Source organism: Eucalyptus grandis, chromosome 2 (assembly GCF_016545825.1).
Source record: "Eucalyptus grandis isolate ANBG69807.140 chromosome 2, ASM1654582v1, whole genome shotgun sequence".
In the NCBI taxonomy this organism is placed as follows: domain Eukaryota; kingdom Viridiplantae; phylum Streptophyta; class Magnoliopsida; order Myrtales; family Myrtaceae; genus Eucalyptus; species Eucalyptus grandis.
In genome coordinates this window covers 42,445,120-42,471,308 of record NC_052613.1, presented here as the reverse complement: position 1 = coordinate 42,471,308, position 26,189 = coordinate 42,445,120, and the positions used below count along the sequence as shown (strand labels likewise).

The 26,189-nt window shown below is 41.1% G+C and overlaps 4 protein-coding genes across 6 annotated transcripts; 2 read left to right on the top strand and 2 right to left on the bottom strand.

The window, feature by feature from the left end:
- The first annotated feature begins 490 nt into the window (after nt 1–490).
- LOC104432957 (non-structural maintenance of chromosomes element 4 homolog A) lies at nt 491–3,825 on the top strand. 2 transcript variants are annotated; one of them, XM_039305856.1, is made up of 8 exons: nt 491–1,063; nt 1,207–1,287; nt 1,637–1,889; nt 1,997–2,087; nt 2,645–2,861; nt 2,958–3,049; nt 3,203–3,296; nt 3,368–3,825. In XM_039305856.1, coding segments are annotated over exons 1-8 (1,266 nt in total). In that variant the 5' UTR covers nt 491–627; the 3' UTR covers nt 3,370–3,825. The 2 variants fall into 2 exon arrangements, with proteins under 2 accessions (XP_039161790.1, XP_010043861.2); XM_010045559.3 differs by having other exon boundaries at nt 492–1,063; nt 3,203–3,825.
- A 283-nt stretch (nt 3,826–4,108) lies between these two features.
- LOC104432956 (enoyl-[acyl-carrier-protein] reductase [NADH], chloroplastic) lies at nt 4,109–8,744 on the bottom strand. 2 transcript variants are annotated; one of them, XM_010045555.3, is made up of 13 exons: nt 8,563–8,744; nt 7,377–7,690; nt 6,631–6,740; nt 6,466–6,521; nt 6,298–6,382; nt 6,165–6,212; nt 5,740–5,814; nt 5,545–5,656; nt 5,368–5,419; nt 5,244–5,295; nt 5,094–5,151; nt 4,661–4,759; nt 4,109–4,575 (listed from the first exon to the last, which is right to left on the bottom strand). In XM_010045555.3, exons 1-13 carry the CDS (start codon nt 8,727–8,729, stop codon nt 4,421–4,423), a joined length of 1,383 nt encoding a protein of 460 aa, XP_010043857.2. In that variant the 5' UTR covers nt 8,730–8,744; the 3' UTR covers nt 4,109–4,420. The 2 variants fall into 2 exon arrangements, with proteins under 2 accessions (XP_010043857.2, XP_010043860.2); XM_010045558.3 differs by lacking the exon at nt 8,563–8,744 and adding an exon at nt 8,248–8,529.
- A 1,223-nt stretch (nt 8,745–9,967) lies between these two features.
- LOC104432955 (zinc finger CCCH domain-containing protein 14) lies at nt 9,968–14,885 on the top strand. The gene is made up of 3 exons (XM_010045554.3): nt 9,968–10,248; nt 11,368–11,428; nt 13,915–14,885. Exons 1-3 carry the CDS (start codon nt 10,167–10,169, stop codon nt 14,666–14,668), a joined length of 897 nt encoding a protein of 298 aa, XP_010043856.1. The 5' UTR covers nt 9,968–10,166; the 3' UTR covers nt 14,669–14,885.
- Nucleotides 14,886–15,653: 768 nt separating this feature from the next.
- On the bottom strand, nt 15,654–18,698 carry LOC104435394 (protein NRT1/ PTR FAMILY 7.1). The gene is made up of 4 exons (XM_010048152.3): nt 18,428–18,698; nt 18,091–18,308; nt 17,094–17,653; nt 15,654–16,747 (listed from the first exon to the last, which is right to left on the bottom strand). Exons 1-4 carry the CDS (start codon nt 18,696–18,698, stop codon nt 15,883–15,885), a joined length of 1,914 nt encoding a protein of 637 aa, XP_010046454.3. The 3' UTR covers nt 15,654–15,882.
- Between the last annotated feature and the right edge of the window lie 7,491 nt (nt 18,699–26,189).

Here is a 26,189-nt window from a genome sequence, read left to right as displayed (position 1 = left end):
GTTACAAATTTCAAATGGTAACGTCACAACTTTTCACTACCGAATGGCGTACCAAATTCGAAACCACGCCGTCGACCTGACTCGACTGGACACTGAAGATTGCATGGCTAATTTCAATTGACGACGAATGGATTGTATACTTTTGTAGCATCAACAAAGGAGACGTGCCCTTCCTGATCTTGCCTCATGTAAGTCGGTAGCTATCGAACGCTCTAACATACCCTGCCGGTCATGTCATCGAGCACTTCGGGACCAAAAAAAAAAGATCGGACAAATTCAAAATTCTGAAATGGCTATAATTCCGCCCGCGGCTGGCCTGGCTTTCCCAATCGTCCCATCGAGAATTTATTGTCCGCGCAAACCCGTCACGAAATTACAGCTGTAAATCAGTCATAATAAAGCCTTCAAAAAAAGGGAATATAGAACTAGCGAGAGCAGAAAAAAAGAAAAAAAAGGAAAAAAATGAGCATTTAAGGCGATAGAAGAGAGAGAAAGAAGAGAGAGACTCGATTCAAACTTCTCTCTCCTCGCTCGCTCGCGCGCTCGCGGATCGGCAAAATCTTCACCTTCGGGTTTCGCTTTTCTGCCCCAATTGCTAGGGTTTTTCTCTCGATCGGTTTCTTGCCGATGAAGAAAGAGGCGGAGGCGGCCTCCGGCGGCGCCGAAATCGGCTCGAGGGCCACGGGCGCGGGCGGAGCCGTCGGCCCGCGGCGGCTCAGGCCCGTGGAGAGGGGGCGGTTGACGGAGGCGGCGGCCTCCGACGGCGCCGGGATCGGCTCGGAGAGGGAGGGCGCGGGCGGAGCCGTCGCGCCGGAGCAGCTCGGGGCCGTGAAGAGGGAGCGGCTGGGCAAGGCGGTGAGCTCCGACGGCGGCGCCGGGGTTGGCTCGAAGAGGAAGGGCGCGGGCGGAGGCGCCGCCCCGGAGCAGCTCAGAGCCGCGAAGAGGGAGCGGTCGAGCCGGAACCGCGAGGAGAAGGAGCCGTCGTCGCAGGCGACTGAGCAAGACGACTCTGAGCGCAGGGTCTTGCGCTCCCACTACCTCGCCGTCAAGAACCTCATCAACGGTGGCTACTGCTCCTTGATTTTTTTTTTTTTTTTTTGTTGGAGTTTGTTCTTCCGTTGTTCTGCTCGTCGGTTTTCTTGTTCCCCTCCTCTTTTCTTGACCCTTAGAGTGATGTTATCGATTTTCTTTGTCGTGTTGTTGTAGACGAAAGAGACGACTTGCTGAGGGCCGACTCGGATAAGTTCGCTACCATCATCACTGAAGTGGAGAACTTGTACGAACTAGGTAAAGGCTATCAATTGTCCCATAACTTCCAAGATTTGGTTTTTAATTATGTTTGCTTGTAAGCATTAGTTGCTGAGCATGGTTGCTCCGTATGCATTAGGTGCTTCGTTCTAGTGCTTATGTCATGTATGAGCCATCAAGTGAGCGACTGAAATCGGGATTTAGTTCTATACCGGAGCAATGGTTTGGATTTGACAGCACACCATATGATCCTTTGCAGAATTTATAGTATTTAGTGACTGGAGAGCCGTTCTGCTTCTTTATACAAAAATTTGCTGGTGGTTGTTGATTTGATTTTAGTATTGAAACTGTGGGTTTTTTTTTTCCCGTTCTCCGTGTACTTGTTCAGTACAGAAGCCGAGGGAGCAAGTGGCGGATGCTGAGGCACTGTTAGGCATTGCGAACACTCTTGTTAGCTCAGTGAAATCATACTCCAGTGATGGCATAACTCCATCGGATTTTGTGAATTGCTTACTCAAGGAGTTCGGTCAGCCGATGGGAGGTTTGGGAATTGGTGAAAATGATCAGGTCCCTTTTATCTGGAAGGATTTAGGTGTACGTGTTTCACCTATCTTTAGAAACTTCCAAGGCTGTTGTACCATGTGAGTTATCCTTCTCGAACTCTTCACCTGCATGACATGAAAATCATCATTCAGTTACTTTAGTGTCATGATTCTCTCCTGGTTTTTGACTTTTTCCCTTATCATAGGCTTGGACCAATGAATACTCAGCTTAAGCAAAGGAAGGTTACTGTTCATAGAAGGCATACGAGGCCAACTGAAAATTCTCGCCCTGAGGAGGTATTTTCACCTTTGGAATAGTTTATTTTAATTTAAAAAAGAAGGCGTGCAGAGGTATCTAGTTGGTTTGCCTGATGACATAACTTGTTAGAGCTAAAAATTTCACTTTGTACGTATGAGAAAATTAGGAAGATTAGTTTTTTATTTTCAATATTAATATTTATGTTGAAAGAATATGCATCTTGAGCATGTCTATGGTACCATGAGCAAATGAGCTAGGGGACAAATGATGACAGAGTAAATGAAGTTATTGCATGAGAAACAGGTTTTTTCATTTTTGGTAAGTGAGTTAATCATCAATGGTGGTATTGCATTACTGGAATATTGCATTTTAGTTGTCTAATTCTTGCTCGTTCTGATGGGGCTGTGAATTCAGCTGTGAGATTTATTGGTTAGTTTAGTCTCTTGCAATGCTCTTGCTGATCCACTTTCAACTTAAGTAAGTGCGTGACTTTTATATTTCCATGTAAGTTTAGGCTCAAAATAAGTGCATTGAGTATTATCTTTGGAACTGAGATGACTGAGATGACAAAAGTCAAGTGGTTTGTTTGCGACAGATTGATGATGCTGGGGTTGAAAAGAAGACGGATACTGACAAGAACATGTCAACAATGTTTGAGATCTTGAGAAGGAAGAAGCGTGTTGGACTTGATAGCTTGATTTTGAACAGACAGTCTTTTGCACAGACTGTTGAGAATCTGTTTGCTTTGTCTTTCCTAGTCAAAGATGGGCGTGCTGAAGTTACTGTGGATGAAAAGGGCTATCACTTTGTTTGTAAGATCTATTTCGTCTTCATGAACTTCTGTTTCATTCTTCAATATTGCCAGTGGCTGCACCTTTGCTTGACACTGTTAATTATTTGTATTGCAGCACCCAAAAATGCTCCTGTTTCTAGTCTTGTTCTGTCCGGTGAAGTGGCTTACGGTCATTTTGTATTCAGATTTGATTACAGGGATTGGAAGGTATGCATCTGCACCTTCAAAATAATGCAAGTCTCTTTTGTTTGTTCTTTTTCATCCATCAAGATCTCTTCTACTTTCCTTTTTCATTTCCACCGAAAAAGTATTTCTTCTATCTACTGGAATATGACCATAGCTTTTTCTTATTGGCAATAGATGATGATTAGCACGCTACCACATGGAGAGGAGTTGATGCCACATCGTGAGCAGCAGACCTGCTCGGCTGCTTCTCAAGCAGATTTAGTGTCATGTAATTCTCAATCAGTATTACCCACAACACCCATTAGGAAACTGACTAGAAATCGTGGTTTGGTCATACAGGAAGAATCGGTGGTTGAAGACTCTCCTGTAGTTGATGACGACACTTCATCAAGAGCTAATGCCATCCGAAAATGTAAACGGAAACTTCATTGAGGGGGCTTCTATGAAATAATGGCTCATGTCAAGACTCCTTCAGTGTTTGCTGCTATAGTTTCTATCATTTATAAATGTATATATACGTAGATGGTCTAGGTTTTCCTAACTTAGTGTGTAGTTCAAAGTGCATACCTCTATTCCTTTGGGAAGTTTTGTTATTCACCGAGGCCTTTCAACTGTTGTGTATATTTTAGGTTTTTGAATCATGTGAGGATGCACTTTGTTGTATTTGGTCATTCTTCAATCAGAAGAATTGGTTATGAGAATTATTGTATCAAATGTCAGGAACAAGCCATCCGAGTGAATCTATATTTTAGTTGCTGACTTGCCGTGGCCTTTGTGCTAGTGGGTTTACACTTAAATCATTATCTTCGTTACTGGTCATAAATAGCTGAATTAAGCCGTTGCTCGTTTTCTGGGCTAGACCACACGCATGTTATGTGACTACTTATTGAGGTGATACTGTTCCGTAAGAACACTTTGCCCTAGGCTTTGTTCACGACTGGCCCAGTGTCCTCTTCCTGCAGTGATCAGCCTTTTTGGAGGATCACCCTTACCATCGACGACTGGTCACTCCAGAAAGCCTCTCTACCCTAACGTGTCCTCACTTTTTCTAGTTCTGCTTCATGGCAGAGAACGGATAAATTTTTCAAACGCTGATCATCTCCACCTTTGTTTTCAGTTGTCATTGTCAAGACTTAAGTGAAGGTATTGGTTTCATAGCGATTCCTATTTTCTAAACCTAGCAAGCACAAATGGACGGATTAGTGGCTTGTGTTTATGGTTTTTTCCAATTCATGGAAAGCAATGTGCCTTCTTTATTAGAAAAGAAGATCAACGCTCTAGGGCAAAATCTGGAGCCTTGAATTGGGAGCCTCCCTTTGATGGTGCCGGTAAAGAGAGTAAAAACTGAACAGAGATGGCAAAACTTCCAGTGCTGCGCCCACTGTGTAATCTTCAGTGCTTGGCCTTTGGTATGTCAAGGCCCTCGAATAGTGGACTGTCAACTCCAACTCCCATGGCATTTAGGCCATTGTCAACGTATATAACGGCTCCTGTTATGGCAGAAGCCAAAGGTGATGCCAAGAATGCAGCAGTGTTCCCCACCTCCTCTGTTTGACATTGATTTCTCTTCAGTATAGGATGGCCAAAAAATGCGAAAAAGAGAATAACACAGATGAGTTCAGCGAACAGCACCTGCAGACAGTTCTTTCTGCAAAGGAGCATTGGCCAAGGAATACTCTATCATCATATCGATAAATCCAATTGCTTTTGCTGCACGGCTTCTTAAAGGACCTGAAAGTTATGCATTGATAATCTCAAATAATATTTGGTTGTTCATGATTCAAATAGATGCTAGGTCTACCCCACATATGGTGCATTGTAGTAACATCTGCCACCTCTAATTTTCAGAAAGACAGCAGCTAAAAAGGACCAAAGACTGGTGTCGACCAAATAGGCAGGAATTTTGCAATAATTAGGAACACAGTAACCTAATTCTTTTGATCTCATCACATATTTCTACAAAGGAGCAATTGTAGAAAGAAAACCTCGAGGCCTATGGAAAAAGGTAAGTTGGATGCTCTGAAATAATGCTTCCAAAATGACAAGGGCGAAAATGCCAACGTACCGGCGGATATAGTATTCACTCTAATTTTGTTCTTTCTTCCTGCTTCAAAAGCAAGCACCTGAACAGGTCATGAGACCCACAATCATGTACAAAAGTTGTGTGTAGGAGCTCAAGAGGAATGATGGCAATACGGCATAACAGTATACTTACCCGTGTGTCACTTTCTAGAGCAGCTTTTGCAGAACTCATTCCTCCACCATACCTGTATAAACTTGCTTATTGATTATTCATGGAAAGGAGAAGTAATAATGATAAATTCAGAGTTAAAATGTACCCTGGAATTATCCTCTCAGAAGCAATGTAGGTAAGTGATATTGAAGAACCACCTACAGAATTACCATCAGGTCTTCAGAATAGAATCATATCCACTATGTGTGAGGTGGCATGACATATTTACTATTGTTTACAATCTGAGTCTGTTCATAGAGCAGTATTACAGAAAAAGACGTGCCTGGGTTCATTATTGGTATAAAATGCTTGAGTAATGAAACGTAGGAGTAACTTGAAGCTGATATTGCCGCAAGATAACCCCTCCTCGACGTTTCCAACAAAGGTTTGGTTACCTTTGAAAAAGACAAATAAATAGTTAAAAGATTCACTAAACAGAAAGTAATCACCAACAGATGAACATGAATCACATGTTTACCTCTGGCCCGTTCGCTAGTGAGTGAACAAGAATGTCTATGCTGCCAAAGTCCTGCTTCACAGAATCTGCTACTTCCTACAAATGTTTATATGGCTGCTTAAAAATATGACTTTCAGCATCCGATGAAGAAAAATGGGGCACAGATGCCCAAAACATAATAAAAACAATATGGCTAATCATATGAAACACAATAAATTTGCTCATTGCATGAAATGTGGCAAGATGGCAGTGACATTAAGTAATTTGTTTGTCAAGAGAAATGAAAATGTAGAATGGACATTTTTCCATGTGCACTTAGGTTAAGATCGATGATGCTGGAGATTAACTGTCTTCATTTGATGTATTAGCAGTCCCTTTAGCAGACGCTATTCTTAATCTCACCATTGTCCAAGACAAGATAAAATCGGCAATGGATATTCTCAAACCTGAACAGTCCATTTGCTGGATGCTGCATACCGCTTGTTAGTTTTAACCTACAAAAATACAATCAAATCATCTTCATTTAGGTCCTAAAGTTAGCATCCAACTTTTCAAGAATACAGCATGCTCTCATATTACATCTTCAGGTACGTCGTCAGGATTGTCATATACAGCATCTAAAGGATATACTTTGGAGATCTCCATGACAGAACCATCTGGCAATCTAAAACATTGAGCAATCAGTGTGACATATTCAATAAAATTACCAGTTTTGGTTGCAACATGAAATAGTCAATAGCAACTTACACACGTGATTCGTCAAACTTTCCACGCCGCAGGCTGGTTTCAAAGATGTTCAAAGCCTAACCAAGAAATTAACCACCAATGAATAGGCATTTTTACGATTCCTCAGACATCCTAAAGGACCAAAATGTATAAGCATAAAAGTGCATTATGAGCACTTGTACTCACAGGCACCCATGTGCCTAGAAGAATTTCAGCACCAGCAGCAGCAAGAGATTTTGCTATTGCCCAACCATAACCATTGTCGTCAGCTACACCCGCTATAAAGGCCCTCTTACCTACATATAAATAAAGAGGACAAAACTTTATTGTCACAGATAAAATGAAGACATAATAGCAGAAAAAATCTGGCTCACTAAACAAATATATACGAGTAGTTAAGCTACTAATCATTATAAAGACAGTTTAAACTACTGCAACATCTTTTAAAAAGAAATACACCATTGTTCCATGCTTTTGCTGCCCATAGATATACAACATAAATAATTGTTTGGCTGTTCAAGAGAAAAACAGAGGTTATTTTGAAAAGTATTTGTAAGATTGGCATTTCGTCCAAGAATGACATCCATGTTGCAAGCTCGTCTGCTTATTGATATTTCAGAAGCCCGGTGACTACTGAAATTAGCAACACAAATAGGAAACACAAAGGGCCAAAAGGAGGAAAGATTGAGATTGTGTATTATTCCCTGTACTAAAATAACTAGCCTTCAATACCAACACCTTTTCCAGATGCGAGAAGCTTACATATGAACTGATTAATGAATAATGTTTGCAGCAGCTTGAGATAACAAATTGCCACAAGGAGCAAATTACAATGCAGAGATGAAAGGACATTTTGATAAAAGAAGAAGCAAATTGACCTAAGCAGGTAAAAACCAAGTATACAGAGAAGAATACATGAAGAAAATTCTGACCTCTTAAGTCAATTGGCAAACCTGATGAAGGTTTGCTTTGACTATCTTCAGACATGGCCTTTGTCACAGGCTTAGCTGATTTCAACCCAGATGACGAAGAAATTCCTCGGAAAGGTAGCATACATGATAGATGACAAGCACTAGCAAGCTTAGCCCATGATGCCACCTTACTGTCATAACCAAGAATTGTGGCACCCAGTCTCAAAGCTCGGTGCGAAGAGGATACATTGGGTCTTGCTGTTGCAAAGTGCAGGCCAGATGCCATTGTCGATGCCATGACAAACAGATTAACTTGAGCGCAGCAAAATAAAGACCTAGAATTACATAGAAGAAAGTCAGAATGACTTGAATTTTTAAATCAGATGACGCATTGTCTGATCTGACGAGGAAAATATTGTTCATCAAGTCTGCGGGAGTCCTCATCAATTATATTCATTGAAACACTCATCTGCTCAAACTCACTTGGTAACACCTCTCATTTTCATACTAGCGCTGTTTATGTTCACAACTGCTCCAGGTACTAGCATTGTTCAATTATATCAGACAGCTACATCATCCAACAAGACAACCACTGCAGCACCAGGCCAAGCAGAGTGTGACCCAACTCAGGCTTATCGAGACATTTTGAATTCTTGTCCTCAAAAACTCTTCTTGCTTTCTCCAGTGCGCAAAACCAGTCACCTCTATCTCTCTCTATCTAACTTTACACTTAAAGGGAAACGACAATTCAGCAACCTTCCGACCCAAAAACAAAAAAGCTATCCACCGCGATTTTGCCGGGCATGCGAGCTCTTCAAATTTAAAAGCAGAACATCTTTCTTTATTCTGGAACGTGGCGAGGTTACGAAATTCAAGAAGATCAAGAACATACGATTGGCTAGTCTCTGCGGGTTCCAAAGCACAAGCACTGGCACACACCCCCCACAGCAAAATAAAAAAACAGCACCAAAAAGCGAAGTTCCCCAGAAGTACACCCTCTTCCTCCGCTCTCCGCTACAAAAGCAACCTCATTTTTCCGCCGAAATCGACGGATTGGGTTCGCCGCGCGCGGCAGAGGGATGAAGTTCCCTCAAGAACATAAAAGCAGAGAGAGAGAGAGAGAGAGAGACGACGAAATGGGGACTGCAGAAAGCGAGCAAGAGAGGGAAAGCAATGAGAACGGCGAGGGGAATTTCTCGGGACGAACCTGTTGACGGTTAACTGGTCGCTGCGAGGGGCTGCAGCCTCAACTTGAGAAGCTCTTGATAAGTGACAGCTCGAACTGGGGCTCACCCTCTCGCTCTCAAGACCAGTGCACGCCAAATAGACGCCCAAGTCCAGGAAGCAAAAAGACAGGAAGCTCCCTCTTTCCATTTGGTCTGTGCTCCTAAATTTGTATTGTCCTTTCTGATCGAGCTGGTCTTTCCACCGAAAAAAACATGAACTGAGTCGATCCGTTTGGGGCCGAGGGTTCAACTTGGGCCTCCCCTCGTCCAAATTTGTAGTCACGATCATAATCCTTGTTGATTTTACATAGATCCGCCTTGCACCCGGTGGAAATGATGACTTCATTTGTCAAGTCCTCATTTTTCTTTCATAAATTTAACGAAATAATAACTCGAGAAAAATAATAAGGTTTGATGGACATAGACAAGAAATTTGGAGGATCGAAGCAGCTGTTGGACGGATATGGGTCCATGCATTCAAAGCAACATTACGACCGTTGATCGCGTAAGGCTCGGCGTGAGGCTCGCACCACTGGACTGTGGATCCGGATGGAGGCGGGGGGGTATTTGCCCAATCACCGTGCAATTGCCAGCGTCAAAAAAGAAAAAAGAAAAAGAAGCAACCGTTGTAAGGCCCAAAAGATTCGACCCAAAGGAAAGAAATGGGCCTTTTAACGGGCCGGTACCCATCATCAAGAGCCCGTCGACCCGGTCCGCAGCGCGGAATCGGATCTCGACTTGGATAGAGTAGAGGGCGTCACGTGATATCTTTTATCTTTTTAATGAGGCTACCGACGTCATCCGATCCACGTGAACGCTCTCGCACCGGCCCACCTCTCGGGAAATATCACGTCACGCCTACGAAAATATCCTTTTCCTCCCCCACCTTTTTTTTTAAATTCCGATTTAATTTAGGGAAATTAGCACAAATAGCCCAAAACATTAGCTCATTAAGCAATTTGGTCCCCAAATTTTAAATTTATTTAATATAATTTTTGAATCTTAATCAAATATGCAATGTGATTATTGAATTTTAAATTTATTCAATATAATTCTTAAAATTTTAGTATATATTCAATACAACCTCTTAATTATATGAAAATGTTTAATATAATATCTCCATAATTATTTAAGATTAGAATTACATTGAACATTTTTATACAATTCAAAGACTGAATTAAATATATAGCAAAAAGTTCAAAGATTATATTGAAAAATTAAAAATTCAAAAATCACATTATACGTTAAAATAAAATTTAGAAATTATATTAAATATTAAAAATTTTGGGATGAAATTATATATTGAACAAAAATTGAGGACTATTTGTGACATTATCTCTTTAATTGATTCCGAAAAGTTCGATTTTTCCCTAAATTTCCGACCCCTACGAGTCGAATCCAACCCCGCCACACATCTCACGCTCTCCTCTGTCCCTCGGAGCCCCGCCCGTTCTCTCTCCTTTCCCCTCTGCGCGAAACCCTAGCTCTCCCTCTCTTCCCCTCTCTCTCTCTCTCTAAACCCTATACGTCTTCTTCTCCTTCTCCGAGTCGGGGGGCCAGTGCGCGGCGGTGCGAGCGAGAGCCAATGGACTTCGGCGGCGGCCGCAAGAGGGGGAGGCCGGACGCTTCCTCCAACGGCAATGGCGGTCCCAAGAGATCTAGGGAAGGTTCGTTCGCTTCCCCTTCGCTTTCCGCTCTTTTCGGTTCGACGCGAATCTGCGTGTGTGTTCCCTCCTCGCTCGCGTGCCTGTAATTTCTCGGCTCTGGTGGGGCCCTTCGGCCGGCGAAGGAAAGCTGCGGCTTTTTGGTTTTTCCTTCGGAAGTGCTTCTAGTGTGGCTTCGGGGTGTGTGTTTCTTGTGGTGCTGATTGCGCTGTGCAGTTATGGTAGTTTGCCCTGCGGAAAAAAGGAATTAAATTTGGAAGCCCTCTGGCGTTTCTTTTCATGGGTTGTGGCGGTTTTAAAGCGTCCCTCTTTTGTATTTTTTTTCACTTGGATGGATCTCCATCTGTCGCTGCAGTTTTGCGTCTGTTCCCTGAATTTCCTCGACGTTATGATTGTAGGGTTCGAGTTTGTTGTTGCAATTTTTGCTGTAGGAGATGTTTATGAGCAAATGGGCGTGTTGTTTACCTGAGAAATAGTCTTTGCTTGGTGTTTGAACATTGTAGTCTGTTAGCCTCAATTCGGGGTGGTTTCTCGTTGTGCTAGATCTGTCTTGGCCAAGGAGCTTTCGTGTTGATAGTTTGTGAGTCAAGATAAGTTTCTTCAGTAAAAGTTTCCCATGTCATTTTCTTCTTTGTCTGGATGCCACATTCAAATGTTAAAAGAGCTTGAAGCCCGTCCCATTTCAAGAACTCGGTGTTGTGGTAACCATCACTATTGGCCACTTAATACGCCAAAAGAATTAGTAGCATGGTGAGGTTTTATATGCAAGTTATGAAAAGTTAAGGTGTTGATGTACTTCTCTTCTAGGTATTCAGTTGCTTAAATTTCCAATTTTCAGCAACCAGAACTTGCTGCTCAGGCGTAATAACTATTGTCATGGAGAATAAAATACATTTCTTCTTTCAACTTTTTGCTGAAGTATGTACCCTTTGTTGGAGTGTCAAAGGTTGTTTCCCTATGTTACATTTGATGGAGTAGAGAGTGGATAATTTTACTTGATTAGAGAGCGTTTACTTTTGGTTGTGATAACAAATGGCAATGTGAATTAATGTCCTTAAATTCCAAGGTCATTCACCCGCTGAAATTGTCAACTGAAAAAAATTAACTAATGTTCTGTAACAGAAGCGGAGACCTTTTCAACTGGTATAGGAAGCAAATCGAAGCCATGCACAAAGTTTTTCAGGTTCAAATCCTAACCTATCTAAAAGAAATAGTCTAAATACAATTGCATCTGTTATTAGAGTTAACAAAACTGAAGGTTGTTTGTTTATTTTATAAAGTAAAAGCAATGTGATATAGACTAATGAATTGGAATTTAAAGTTGTGCTACAGGTGGCCTTGCTCTCTTGTTCTAATCTTAACAAAGATTATTGAACAGAAACCATTGATTCACAATGGATTGGTTGGAAATTGGGATTAACTACTACTGGCAGGAAAAGTAAACTCAAAGCTGACGCAAAGGATCCAACATGGCCCACCTCATAATTGCTATCTTTACTTCTGTGATAAAATTTTAATTGCCGAACAGATACTCTGGATGCATGGAAGCACATCTCTTTCATAATCTTAAGATGCATAAGGCACAATCTAGGTCAACAGTATGATAATGCTAGCTTTATAGCTTTGGCGGATCCTTTACATAGTTTGTCATGAATTCTCACTGCCTATTCTTTTTTGGTTCTCATGACGTGTTGAAAAAATGTACTTCTGTGTTGTGCTGGATTGAGTTTGGATCTGTGCTTGAAATCTTCTGCACTTTCTCATATTGAAGTTTTATATGTTCATCTTTTATCCATATGGAGTTAACAGATTAAGCGGAAATCCTTGGCTGTAGAACTTACTGTTGTCTAATATGTTGCTTGCATTTACAATGCATGTGGATGTTTATATCTTCAGTTTTTGATGCCTTTAATGTTCTTTAAGTAATTTGGACTGGAGGCTAACCCGTCGTTATGAGATCATGGATCAAGCAGTAATAGAATTTGTTTCACTGTGGACATTGGCGATGCTCTCTACAGTCTACATACTGTCTAAATCACTGAAATTGAAATGTTCTGATTAAGGCATATTGGCAGAACAGAGGATGAAAGTTTCCAACTATTTAAAGAGTGTCTGAACTTTGTTTTGCTGTGCATGATTCTCTCTCTCTCTCTCTCTCTCTCTCTCTCTCTCTCTCTCTCTCTCTCTCTCTCTCACACACACACACACACACACACACACACACACGTGTTTTGGATGTTTGGAAATTTTTATTTTTCTGCAGAATGTATTTTTCATTTTTTGCAAGTTAGTTAGCTGCTGCAGCTTATTAATTTTTAGAATATGATCCGTCGATATGATGATTGACCTTTGTTAGTGTCCGAAATCTCTTTGTAGTGGTGACTGGCTTATAAAATTTGCTTTGTACAGAAATTGGAGTTACCTCTTGTCCCATTTAACAAGATCATCATTTTATTTAATCTTGTTTTTGTGTGATTATTTTCATTGAGGGGTATTTGGAGCATATATAGTTACAGTAACCCATTGAAACCTCTTTTGCCTTCTATTGCGGGCAGGTTTTAACTGGTCATAATGACATATAACTAGTGTAGCATCATTATTGGTCAAGATCATTTTTGTTGTAGTGGAGCACAATTGCACATACTTAGTGTTAATCACGATGGACTGCATATAGTTTTCGCTTTAGCTTCTTCATGTTAATTGGGAAGATTCTCACTTGCCTTCTGTATTAAGACCGTTCATTTACCAAATAATATTTGATTCTAGCCTGTGTTTGTTGAAACGATCGAATGGTTTTGTTTGGAGATTTTAGATCAATAACCGACCTTTCCTTGGAGGTCATGTCCTGGTTACTTGCACAATAAAACGACTTCTAGTGCCTATATATGAATTTTCAGAGCTCTAAAGTTCTTTAGATACTTGGAGGTCATGTCCTGGCTTTGTGTATGCCTTATCATTTGCTTTTTGCCACTATCTTTTTTGGTGTTGCTTACTCCAATGTCTAGTCTGGACCTTTATTTTCAATCGTTCCTTGAGCAACCTGCTTCAATGTCATTATGGAACTTGAAACTTCTTTTATTAAGCACGTTCCTGATGAACCTTATTGTGTCTTTCTTCTCATACCGCATTTAATATCACCAAAGAATTATTGTCCAGTATTAGTGAAACTGAGTGATGCATTGATAACATCAGTCATCTTCAAATCACGTTGTCAGTTCATTGTAGTCCATCGCATACTCTGCTCACAGTCTTATCTGATTAGATGATGATAAGTTATGCTCTATCGAACACAGCTGATCGCAAATCTTTACTTTGTGCTAAGCATTTGATTTATTGTCCACATAATGTGCCTTGGTGCAAGTTGTGTGGTACTCCAATTTTCGAATAAATTTTTGTCCGGCATCATATTACTTGCCTGTCCTTGCAATGGAAGTTAGAAACCTAGTTGTCAGGGCTCAGCCATCTGATTTATTACTGCTGAGTGTTTTCTCCTTTAGTGTTGTTTCATTGACTTGTGGGGTTAGAAGATGCATTTAGACATGCATTTTGGCCATAATAAATATGAGAATCATTCCTTGTCTGTTCTCCCCAGTTTTAAATAAGGATTTTATTTTTTAATTGGCCCGTGCATCAATAGAACTCTAATATGATTGAATTTTTTACTTTCAGTACTTCCGGGTGCCCATTTGGTGAGGGATGCCACTTCTTGCACTATGTACCTGGAGGCTTTAAGGCTGTGTCTCAGATGCTTAATCTCGGTGGCAACCCTACTCTTCCCCATGCCTCGAGGAATGCGGCACCATCTTATCCAGAAGCCCCATCTCCTACAGCTGTGAAGACTCGGTTGTGCAACAAATTCAACACTGCTGAAGGCTGCAAGTTTGGTGATAAATGCCATTTTGCCCATGGCGAGTGGGAACTTGGCAAGCCAACTGGTCCCTCCTATGATGATCCTCGTGGCATGGTTCCACCATCTGGTCGGTATGGCGGCCGCAACGAACCTCCTCCTCCAGGTCTTGCAGCAGCAGCAAGCTTTGGGGCTTCCGCTACGGCTAAGATAAGTATTGATGCATCACTTGCTGGACCAATCATTGGGAGAAATGGTGTGAACTCAAAGCAAATTTGCCGAGTAACAGGAGCAAAACTCTCAATAAGAGAGCATGACTCAGATCCTAATTTGAGGAACATTGAGCTTGAGGGTACATTTGATCAGATAAAACAAGCTAGTGCCATGGTTCATGAGCTCATTGCTAATGTTGCCTCTGCCTCTAGACCTGCCATGAAAAATTCAGCTGCGCATTCTGCTCCCCGAAGCAACTTCAAGACGAAGCTCTGTGAGAACTTTGCTAAAGGCTCTTGTAACTTCGGAGAAAGGTGCCACTTTGCTCATGGAACTGAAGAGTTGAACAAGCCCGGGCTTTGAAGATGGTTATTGTTTGTTTTGTCTCTACTCTTTGGAATTTCAGGTAGTGTGGCACAACGCCAAATATTTGAGAATTTTGTTGTGATGAGAATGTTAGTTTGTTATTAGTTAGCTCCTTTGGATTCTGTAGCTATCTTTGTGGATCTTATTAGCAAGCTTTTCCCGTGGTATTGGCCCTTTATGGAATTTGGAAACACAAGGTGGGGCATTTGTGTTGTGTTTGTGTTTTTCATGTATGCTAAAAGGAATGGAACGGCATGCAGTAACAAGAACCCGTGAAATGATTTGGAATTAGGTAAGGAGTGGGGGGCAATGTTCTACCAGTGAACTTTCTGGAGTATTGATTCTATAAGCGGTGGATTGTAATCCATCGAGAAATAATTTTTCAGGAGTGGGTAGTCACTAGATCTTGCAAATAACCAATCTTGAGCGGTTGTACCTTTTAGGCGTGTCACGGCACGTGGACTGATATCGTGGTCAAGAAGGGGGAGTCAAAGTTTATACCGAATGGGGCCGTCTTCTCTGATGTCTGCCCTGAGCATTTCGTTTGAAGTTGCTTCGCTTTCTAATGAAACATAGCCGTTAGATGCAGTCGCAGTCCAATTAAAGTGGCATAACTCTTACGAAAATTTACTTCTCGTGCATCGAAAGGTGGTTAAATACTGCTGAATGGCCAAATATTTTGCACTCCTTTTGCTCTTTTATTTCTTCTCTTGGTTCTTGGCATGGTATGATAAAAACGATGTCGCAGATGAGCTTTATCTGTCACTTAAGACCCTTTTTCACTTAAGACTCAGGTCCATTTAGAAAAATATCTAGCAGCTATAATTGGACTCAAAACAATCAGACAGTTAACAACTTGTAACCCATGTCAAGCCCAAAAAGAACTCATAATCCCTGATGCTTTGTTCAATCAGAAGCAAGGGCCTACTTTACAAGCCAGTTTAAACTTGATTATTCAATAAGAAATCACAGTTATGTACAAACCAAAAAGAAAAAAAGAAAAAAAGTAGATTAACAAGTCAGGCCCCTTATTTCGCTGTTTATTCCTTCCAATCTGCAACTAATAGCTCTCGAAAGTCCAGGCCTGGTTTGGTCGCGGGAAAAGACAAAAATTTAATTTCACTGATCCTAAGACAGTGGAGGTTTTTATTTCATGGCAACCCAAGAGGTTAAATGTGAAAAATCTTGACCGAAAACTGAAAGAGGCGATCTTAAACTCTGACAAGCACCTGCTCTTCCTGATCCTCCTTGTCCACTCCCTCGTTGTCTTCTTCGCTCTCCAGGTTGTTGATCTTGTACCACTTGGCACAGAATAAGTAGATCACGAAATCAAAGGCCGTCAGCGCCGCGATGAGGAAGTAGAACCGTTCCATGTGCCCTGTGTTGAGGTCCTCGGGTATCCAGCCGGGCTTGTCACCCTGGGTTGTGATCCGCGTCACCATGTTCACCAGCATGCTGCTCACATAGTTCCCCAGAGACATGGAGGCCATGCAGAGCGAGCTCCCGAAGCTTTTTATCCCGTCCGGGGCCTGCTCGTTGAAGAACTCGAGCTGGCCCACGTACATGAACACCTCAGACGCGCCGACAAGCATGTACTGCGGCACTTGCCAGAAGATGCTCAGGGCGCTTGACTTCTCACCCGGTACGACATGCCTGAGCCGTGCAACCTCGGTCGCGCCAGCCGCAAGCATGGCTGACATGCCGATGATGAGCCCAATCCCCATCCTCTGGAGCTGAGTCAGGCCTTTGGGGTTCCCGCTCAATCTCCCGGCCAGCGGCACGAGGAACTGGCGGTATATGCCAGTGCAGATGAGGACGCTGCAGATGTCAAAGGCCGACATGCTGGCGGCTGGGAGGTGGAACTGCCCTATCATAGAGTTCATCACGTTGCCTTGCTCCACGAAGAGGGAGGCCATCTGAGTGAAGACGACCGAGTAGATTATTGTGCACAACCAAACCGGAATCATTTTCAGGACGCATTTGGCCTCTTCAACTTGGCTGACCGTGCATAACCTCCATGGATTCTTTGGACTCGATAGATCGCTCTCGGTGATCGTGGCTGCCTTGTCCAAATATCTGTAAAGAATTATCAGCATATCATCATCATCACACACTCGACATTATTATTGCAAATAACAAGCAAATAAGACATCATCTCTTTTTTGAAGCAGAAAGTATCCAAAAAACTCATCTTCTTTTACCTGTTAAAGTTCTATTTCATTCAATATAGCTAATAGATTTATCTGTTTAACATCACAATGAGACTAGAAACAAGTTTTTGGTTGGAGATATGTCGAGTGCATTCGAGTGGCTTAAGAAAGTGATCATCTTGACTTGAAATGCTAGAGAAACTGTATCTCCATTTCCGTCTATAAAAAATCTCTCTATACTCAAGTAGTACTGATGAAAATAACGTACTTACACAAACTCATTGCTATGCAGAATTTTTCTAGTCCCTTTGATTGCAGATTCCGACCCTTCCAACTCATAGAGGTCCCCTTCTTTGGCTGGAACAATGTCCCATTTTCTCGCGGCGGCCACGAACACCTGAGCAAGGCGTGGCAGAGGGTTGCCGCTCGGCTTCACGTACCGATACTTTTTCGTCCCCACTAAAAACAGCAGCAACGCCACTATGGCAGAACCGGTGGATACCAAGAACCCCAATGTCCACTTCCCCGAGTCCTCGTAATACACCAAGATGGTGTTTGAGAAGAGGGACCCAACGTTGAGCGCAAAGTAGAAATAGCAGAAAAATGCTGCTTTGGAGTTCTTCTGTTTGGGGTTTGCCTCATCAAACTGGTCTGCTCCGAAAGTGGCTATAGTGGGTTGGTGGCCGCCATAGCCAAAAGCTATCATGTAGATTGATAGGTAGAAGATGGCAACACCAGTTGGCGAGGCAGGCATGCAAGGTAGTTTCCCATCACCGCAACCGTCTGGTGTGATCAAGAAGACACCAGATGTTACAGATAATAGCACCAACCCCTGTATTAACAAAATTAGTTAGCTTATGATTAGGGGAAAAATAATTTGTTATTTGGAGACCTTCATTGCATCTATAACTGGTGGAAGCTAGAAAGTTTCGATTAAATTTGAGTATTTTTTTAGTGCTCTTCAAGACTAAGTAGTTTCTTAGTACTAAATCATGCACATTTTTTTGGTTAATGCTTGCTTGGAGTAAATGTTACCTCAGAGGATATTATACAGACTCATTCGATGTTAACGTGGTGGATCGTAGCCATGACCATTTGCAGTGCAAAAACATATGTTGGAAATGGTTTCTTAATATGTGATTGGTTTGGTCCAACAAAAGAAGTCTAGAAAATAATACCCTGGGCTAGTACTTATGGAGGCAACTGAAGTCCAACTTTTAGAAACAAACTCAATGCAAAGGCTCAACATGAATGAAAAAGATTGGTTACCAGCACGAAAATTAGCTGAAAGATGGTGCAGGTCAAGTAACGTCCCCAGTAAGAGTCGCTGAGGAAGGCCCCGATCAAGGAGCACAAATAAACGGTCCCGGTCCACTTGCTCACATTGTTGGCTGCACTCGCATTCCCCTGCTCGAGAACTCTGGTCAGAAAAAGCACCAAGTTCACTCCCACCCCGAAGAATGCTAGTGTTGCCAGCCCTTGATTCGCTGCATCACATTGAGATGAACAACAAACAGCATGAGACAAGAATCTCTTAGTGTTAATTGTCACATTGATCAGTAGCATTGCTTCTCATAAGTAAAAATGTAATGGTTGTCTCAGTCACCTAGCAAGAGGCTTGTCCACTTCCATCCGCCGATGCTCGCCTTCTTGATAAGAATGCCCTCAGGCTTGAGTGAATTTGTGTCGTAGTCGTCGTTGTAACTTTCCTTCACATGAAATCTTAGTTCTCCATTGCTGGTATTGTCTTCTTTAGCCTGCAGCTCGGCATGTGAAAGGAATATAAGAAAGGAGAGTAGAGCAAATTTGAGGAGATAACAAGAAACAATAGCCAAAAGGACATGCACAGCACGTGCATGCGCCCGGACATACACCATACTCGCACTCGTCAGAAGCTCAAACTCCACCTCCGGTGATTAGAAAAGTGTTCATGCAATCGGGATTTTCTTTTAAGTTTGGTTAGATAGAACTGTACACACCTTTTGCTGAGCCTTGATGTTGAAATTGTGCAGCTCCATGGTAAAGGTTGGAGGTTCTTCTCTCTGAAATGAGTTTTAGCTAGTCTCAGATGAGCGGATGTATTTAATGAACTAAATAGTAAAGAAAAGGCATTTAAAGAAATCCTTCTTACTCAAACACTCATGAACACTAGCAGCATGAGGAAAAATAACTAAACTAACACATGGCTAGAACCTCGGCTGTGGGAATGGAAAGTCAATTGGAACGGGATCAGTAGATGGGATTAGTAAATGATGTGATAGACTCTTCATGACCGTTGAATATGACTTGCTTGCCTTCTTTAAACTCACATCACTTGGCATTCGCAATTTTCTAAAGTAATCCTAATACATGTGTAGCATAAATATATTACCAAAAAACTATACATAGTACCGCGAAATAATCTTTTAAGGAACGATTGATTAGGCACACAATATTGTCCATCAGTCCCTTAGAAGAATGGCAGTTCTGACGAATTGCATGGTGCTTCAACTGAGTTCATCCATGAAAACGAGTTTTTTTCTGCAGCATGATACAAAAAGCAAACTGATACGTGCATGCATTTGTGCGGATCTCTACATGCACGACTACTGCAAGCATACTTTACTTGACGCAAGTGATGAACTTCAAATCTAGGAAACATGGTTGGTACCGAATAAAGAGAGGACTTGCATAGGAGGAAGAAGAGAGTTCGCAATGAAGAAAAACTTGCAGTGGGTTGTAACCTTGAAAGGCCCAATATATAGAAAAACCTCCAACAAACAAACGCAAGAAACCTGATCAAAAGTGTCGCTTTCCAACCAATTTCCTACCTGTCCTTTGCCACACAGTACTGAGCAGATTCATTCTATGCTGCAATCGTGATAAAGCTAACAACAGTGTAAAACAGTACGTTCGACGTTTGTCCTCTTCGCGATGAGGTCGTGATGCATGTTTTGCTGATTGTCTTGTCAGATTGTTGGAAACAATAGTTTTTCTCGTCTTTTGGCGTGCGAAAAACAATTAAAATTTGTTGTAATTGATAGTCCAAGCTGAATTTCAATTTGCATTTAAATTTGTTGGCACATGACAATACTCTTCACATTGGCCAATGGCTAATCTGTTAATCGAGTTTGTCCTCCTATAATCAGTTTGCAGTTGTTTTTCTTTCTTTCTTGGGTAAAGAAAGGGTTTCATCGATAAGCTGACACAGGTACATAGCTTAAGTTACAGATGATAAGCTAGCTAGTTTAGGGCACGAACCTTTTACGGAACTTGTTCCCCGAGACGACTACCGAATCCGAGTCGGTCGCAAATTCTGGCGAAGGAGAAGAACGAGTATCCGTGACAACAACCACTCCCTTCTTCTCGAAAACCTCTCGACTCGATGGAAATTGCCGGCACTCTATTGTCATTTACGGATCAAAAGGGTGAAGAAGGGGTCTCAACAGAAGCCTTGCGGGGGATTGCGAGCGAAATTAAGTCCTTCTCTTTTTTATCACACTCTTGACATGATCAAGAACCCAAGCATTCGATCCTTCTCTACGGCACGAAGCTCGTGAAGGCTCAAGGAGCGAAGGAGATAAGTGGTTTCTCTTATAAAGAAACGCAGGATGAATTATGATGTTGCCAGGATTGTTAGTTAAGCACGCCCTATTAAAACTCCGACACAGACTCGGACTCGGACTCGGTCTCAGATAACTCCAACTTCTCTCTGTCTCTCCCTCTCTCTCTCTCTCTTGACTAGCGGAATCCCCGTGTGTTTGTGGCCAGGAATTAAGGAACATTACCTAATTGTTTGTTGATCCGTAAAATTTAACTCCTGGAGATAACCGATCTTTTTTTGGGATATGTGACTGGATGTGGTTGTTGTGGGAAAATCTTCAAGTTTGAATTTGGGTCTAACCAGCCTGTGAAGAGAGGTTTGTGGCGTAATTATCTCAGATTTAGTTAAGTGAAGAGACGGAAGGGAGGACTGCTTTAAATGTTGAATACAAGAGGTTTAGAAAATTGGCATGGCATGGGGTCGAAAGGAGTTTAATTTCATATTATAAAACCACAATGCAAATTAGGAAATATGTGGTGAATCCACCATCTCTTTTCTACTTTAGTTTGAAAAAAAAAATTGCTAGCATAAAAAATCTATTCATGTTTTTATTTTTAGGGTTTATCTTCTAATACACCAGCGGTGTAAAAAATTAGTGCACAAGTGAGTCTTTTTGGTAATATCCGTGAAGGGAAACTTAACCATGGTTTCTTGTATGCAGCAAAATCTAAATTAGGAAAATTTCAAATTTTAAAATATCAAGATTGAAATTGAAAGATTTTATTGCATTTTTTTTTTTTTAAATTTGCGTTGCGGCTGGAATACTTGAGGACATACACACACCCTTATAGTTGAATTCTCTTATCAAAAAAAAAAAAAAAAACCGGTGTCTTCCGATTTCAAAATGTAAGGAAAACATTTTGAAGTCTTCTTGCAGAGTAGAACCACAAAGTACATTTAAAACTTAGATATCAAATATTCTCGTTTATTTAGCACATAAACTTTGACAAAAATCTAAAGAAAAATAATGGGCTTTAATGACAATAATTGGATTGGTTATTCAATAAATGAACATTAGTTGTTTAGTAACAAGCCATTGGATTGTCAACGTAAGATACTACTATTGTGATGGTAATTTGGCAGTGAAAGGGAAAAAAAAAATAGCATAATTCCCGACGTAAAAAGTGCAGGTAGAAGTCGAACAAGGCACTTCCCTATCTTTTGAAATAAATTAGCGATTGTGGATTTTTTTTTTTTTGAAATAATATGCTTTCAAATTTATAAAAAAAGATCGATTCAATTATGACTAAATACAAATTTGAACAATCAAGGAGGATATCGAAATGATTTTTGTGCAGTGGAATTTTAACAATCGCCGAAAATCTACCTTTTCTTTTAGAAACATTTAGCTCTGAAAATAATTGTGATTAATAGAAAAAGTTTAAATGTGTGGTTAAGTGGACCCGCTAGTGAATGAGTACACCTATTGTCGGTGTAAGAAAGAATTTCGCTTGCTTTTAGTACCCATGTTTCCAATGGAAGATCCCCACATAAGAAAAAGAAAAAGCAAAGATGACAGACAATCATTAAATTATTGATAATCATGCACGTTCTCATCTACTTAGAACTTTTTCAGCTGAATCAAAAAACCATCCCAAGAAAATCGCCATTCACCTGTAAAATCTAAGTCTTGATGTAACTAACTGAAAACCAACATTTGAGAAGTCAATATCCATGAAAACCACAAAAGAGAAGATAATAATAACTAAAGTATATATAGAGATCTCAAAAGTTTAGACATATATGATGATATGTATGTTTAAATTGATTTGCAAATATTAGAAATATGATGTCCAAATCAGCATGAATTTGAGTTTATTGATAGTATTCTTATGGGAAAATTACCAAAAAGTTCTAAACCTATTGCAATTGTGCCAATTCGGTCTAAACTTATTTTTGACCAATTGAGTCCTAAACCTTTTATAATTGTTCCCGATTAGTCCATCCGGCCAAAATTGGCCGGCCGGCGTGACGTGGCAGCCAGCCCGGCACCGCGAGCATTTTTTAATAATATTTTAATTTTTTTAATTTTTTAATTTTTTTTTCCTCCTCCCTCTTCCTCCCTCCTCCCTTTGGCTCGACGACCGGCCCGGCCCGGCGGTCCGGACCGAGGCGATCCGGCCCGGGGAGGCCTCGCTCGGCGCGACGGCGAGCCCCCTCGCCGGATCGGGCGAGCGACCTCGAGGCGAGCCCTTGCCGAGATCCGGCGGGGGCTCGCCTTGCCGGATCGCCTCGCCGAGATCCGGCGAGGGGCTCGCCTTAGGATCGCCTCGCCGATCCGGCGGGGTTTCGGTGAGCCCCCTTGCCGGCGGTTAGAGCTCTTTAGGGCGTTTTGTCGGCGGGGTGGTCCGGTCCGGCGGTGGGTGGGTTGGCTTTTGCTTAGGGTTTTGGGGGTTGATGTTCCGAGGCTGATCCGGCCCACGAGGGGCTCATCGGCCCCGACGACTTCGGCGGCGGCGGCGGCGGCGGCGGGGGCCCCGGGCACAGGGGGACCCGTGCCTCGTGCTGACCTCCGTTCCCAAGCCGCGGCTCCGCTGGACGACCGATCTCCACGAGCGCTTGGTTGACGCCGTCACCCAGCTCGGCGGAGCGAGCAGTGAGTCCCCGCCGGGCGAGGCGAGCCCTCGCTAGATCCGGCGAGGGGGGCTCGCCATCGCGTCTGTCGAGGCCTCCTCGCGGGCGACCGTGAGGCGAGCCCTCGCCAGATCCGGCGGGGGGCTCGCCCGCCGGATCGCCTCGGTCACGGCGACCGGCCGGGCGGCGGTCGCCGGAGCTAAAGAAAGGAGGAGGGAGGAAGAGGGAGGAGGGAAAAAAAAGAGGAAAAAGGAAAAAAATAATAAAATAATAATAATCTTTTTAAAAAATAAAATATTATTAAAAAATACTTGCCGATGCCGATCGGCTACCATGTTAGCGTCGGCGGCCAATTTTGGCCGGATGGACTGATCGGGAACAATTATGAAAGGTTTAGGACTTAATTGGTCAAAAAAATAAGTTTAGGACTGAATTGGCACAATTGCAATAGGTTTAGGACTTTTTTGGTATTCTTATTATTCTCTCATTATCACGTATAGAGATTTTATTCATATTATGGCGTTATTATATTCATCCGTGAGCATAGGCTATTGATGCAAGAAGAGCAAGAGCACTGCTTTGTTTTAAGAGGTGTATAAAATATAGATGTGGTGATTGGTAGGAAAGTATTTTTTATAGCAGTGATATCACATTACAATGATATGCAAAAAAGTAACCAATAAAAATCACGAGAATACAAAAAATCAATAGCGATATATTCGATTGGTTGGCAACACAACCAAATACAAGAAATATTTGTTTGTGATCAGTAGCCTCATGTTCATTCACAAATTATACCTTCATGGATCATGTCATGCTTTCAAGTTGCTATGAGAAAAAAAGGTTTTTGATGATGAATATCTCTAGAGAATCAAAATCATTTCTATTCATCTAAAATTATTTCTATTCCTCTTCCAATTCATGTTTTGATCTTTTTCCCCTCTCTTTCGCCATGAGCCACCACCAGCCACAGAACTTCTAGAATTTTTTTCTGACACGACCTAACTTCTTGTTGGATGCCATTCCGAAAAGGGGCATATTCTCATGGTGTCAAATGAAAGGTGTATTGGCAATGGCATGTCTCCGACCAGTAGAAATTCAATGAAAATTACGAAATTGTTGGACATGATAAGGACAGGTCCCAATTCATATAGGGCAACTGTCGTGTGACAACCCACTGACTTATCAAATCAGTCGCGAGAAGCGTCTCGCGCTCACCCCCTTTCTTATCATCTTGATAAGTTGTCTCCCACTCGACATGAAAGTTGACTCTTACATGAAAGTTGACTCTTTCTTTGCTTCGAAACGTCTTGAATTTTGGTTGCATTCGGAATAGTAAAGTTTCGCCAATGTCCCCCACTCACTGTGACTCCAGGCCTGTGTTCTACAATGACAATTTAGGAGGGATCCGATGCATGATCTTGATGTTTTTGCCAAGATAGTGTCAAGGCCCCACATCCATCTTTGCAATATACTTTCGGGTTTAATTGATCTGGGCAGGTTTTTTTAGGAAAAAAATGATCTCCAGAATCATGAGAAATAATCTCTGTACAATACATTTGCATAAATCTAGGTTTCGTTTGTTACTAGTAAGAAAAATCTTAGAGAGTGTTCCAAAGAGTTTGTTAAGCGTTAATGAATGAGTCTAAAAAATTTCAAAATTTTCATTTAAAATCATAAGTTCAAGTTACCATTTAAAGTAAATGGCAGTTGTCATACTTTAAGTAACCATTTTTTTTTTTTTTTATAAAAAAACGAAGAATATAATTTTTATTTATTTATAGAGAATTGATGGAAGATAATTGTTACCAAATTACTTATAAGCTTGTTTAAAGCTTTAAAAAGCGGTGCTCAGACATCCATTTTTATTTTTCGTCCAAAAAAAGACATCCATTTTTATTTGGAAAAAGAAAGTAGATTTTGTTTATATTCGAACAGAAATTAGTTGGAAATGACGTAAAAAGTTATTGAGTTTTCAAAAATAGATTTTATTGTTTTAGATTTTGAATTATGGTCCCCTTCTATATGCGCGAATGTATAGCAAAATATTAATTAACTAAAGGAAAAATTTAAGAATTGGGGTTTATTCCACTTAAAAGTGAGAAGCTCTTTCGATTATATGCCAATATATATTGTATATATAGTGCAGATAAGTAGTCTAATAATTGATAGATACCTGTTGCATGTTGAGGGCAACAGTTCATATATGATAAGTGAGCTTTAAATCCTGATGATTAATAGGAGCTATTAATAGATTGACAGACGACAGTCACTTTTTTTTCCCTCACTTTTCAAATCATTTAAATTAGATTTTATGTTGAGCATACTATCTCCAAAGTCCAAAATCCACATATATTCTTTTCTTTTTAAATAGTCCATGTGATGTGGACCTGTAAATCGACAATGCAAGGGAAGAGGGTTACTATGGCAATGGAGAATGACCATTGATTTTATTTTTGTTTTTACCAGAATACGACGCTCTTTAGCTGATAGCCAAGTTGACAGGACATGAATTATTCGCATCACCCATGGAGGAGCGTCAGTGACGGGCCGATGGACGTACGCCAAAAAATGGTTTATGTTCTTCAATGTCTCAAACTAATATTACAAAAAACTATTAATTAATATATTTATAACAACTTTATTTCAAATAAATTTTTTGATCAACAAAGATCACAAACTAATAAAGTGGCGACAAAGTTAATGTTAATTGTACAGTCAAATTATTGAGTTGGATGGTAATAGGTGTACCGATTTAGGGTAATTGCCATTTATTTGTCATAAATGTACCAATTTAATGAAAACTAACGGATAATAAATTTGTCACAAATATGCTAACTTGGGAAGTTTTTGATGGTTAAAAAAATTAATTTAAGGTAAATTTGCTGTAGATATACCACTTTGGAGTTTTTTGTAATACTAAAGAATAGTTTCATTTGAGTTTGGATATAACAATTTCAAGAGATTGTTGGGTCTAAGCATTCCTAAGCACATGGTGTGATATCTAGACATCAAGATCAGTCCAAGTTCCTCACTTCTCATCTTGCCATCGTTTAAGGTTTAAGTGCACTTCAGCTGGAACCATCTTAAGTCTTCAAACATTCTCTCCTTATGCATATGATTAGACCATACGTCCTTTCCTTCGAGTGGTGCTTGTCTAATTTTATTAAATTGAAGGAATTAAGTCCATCGAATTTCACGAATGGTATGA

Bases quoted from the DNA above. Each gene is read 5' to 3' on its own strand.
- LOC104432957 (XM_010045559.3), top strand. From the start codon at position 628: ATGAAGAAAGAGGCGGAGGCGGCCTCCGGCGGCGCCGAAATCGGCTCG. The intron at 1,890-1,996 runs GTGAGTTATCCT...CCCTTATCATAG, and splicing joins TTCCAAGGCTGTTGTACCAT to GCTTGGACCAATGAATACTC. The intron at 3,050-3,202 runs GTATGCATCTGC...TATTGGCAATAG, and splicing joins TTGATTACAGGGATTGGAAG to ATGATGATTAGCACGCTACC.
- LOC104432956 (XM_010045555.3), bottom strand. From the start codon at position 8,729: ATGGAAAGAGGGAGCTTCCTGTCTTTTTGCTTCCTGGACTTGGGCGTC. The intron at 6,741-7,376 runs GTCAGAATTTTC...ATTTATATGTAG, and splicing joins TTTGCCAATTGACTTAAGAG to GTAAGAGGGCCTTTATAGCG. The intron at 4,760-5,093 runs GTACGTTGGCAT...CATAACTTTCAG, and splicing joins AGTGAATACTATATCCGCCG to GTCCTTTAAGAAGCCGTGCA.
- LOC104432955 (XM_010045554.3), top strand. From the start codon at position 10,167: ATGGACTTCGGCGGCGGCCGCAAGAGGGGGAGGCCGGACGCTTCCTCC. The intron at 10,249-11,367 runs GTTCGTTCGCTT...GTTCTGTAACAG, and splicing joins TCCCAAGAGATCTAGGGAAG to AAGCGGAGACCTTTTCAACT. The intron at 11,429-13,914 runs GTTCAAATCCTA...TTTTACTTTCAG, and splicing joins CCATGCACAAAGTTTTTCAG to TACTTCCGGGTGCCCATTTG.
- LOC104435394 (XM_010048152.3), bottom strand. From the start codon at position 18,698: ATGGTGTATGTCCGGGCGCATGCACGTGCTGTGCATGTCCTTTTGGCT. The intron at 18,309-18,427 runs GTGACTGAGACA...AATGTGATGCAG, and splicing joins GTGGACAAGCCTCTTGCTAG to CGAATCAAGGGCTGGCAACA. The intron at 16,748-17,093 runs GTAAGTACGTTA...AATTCTTTACAG, and splicing joins CTGCATAGCAATGAGTTTGT to ATATTTGGACAAGGCAGCCA.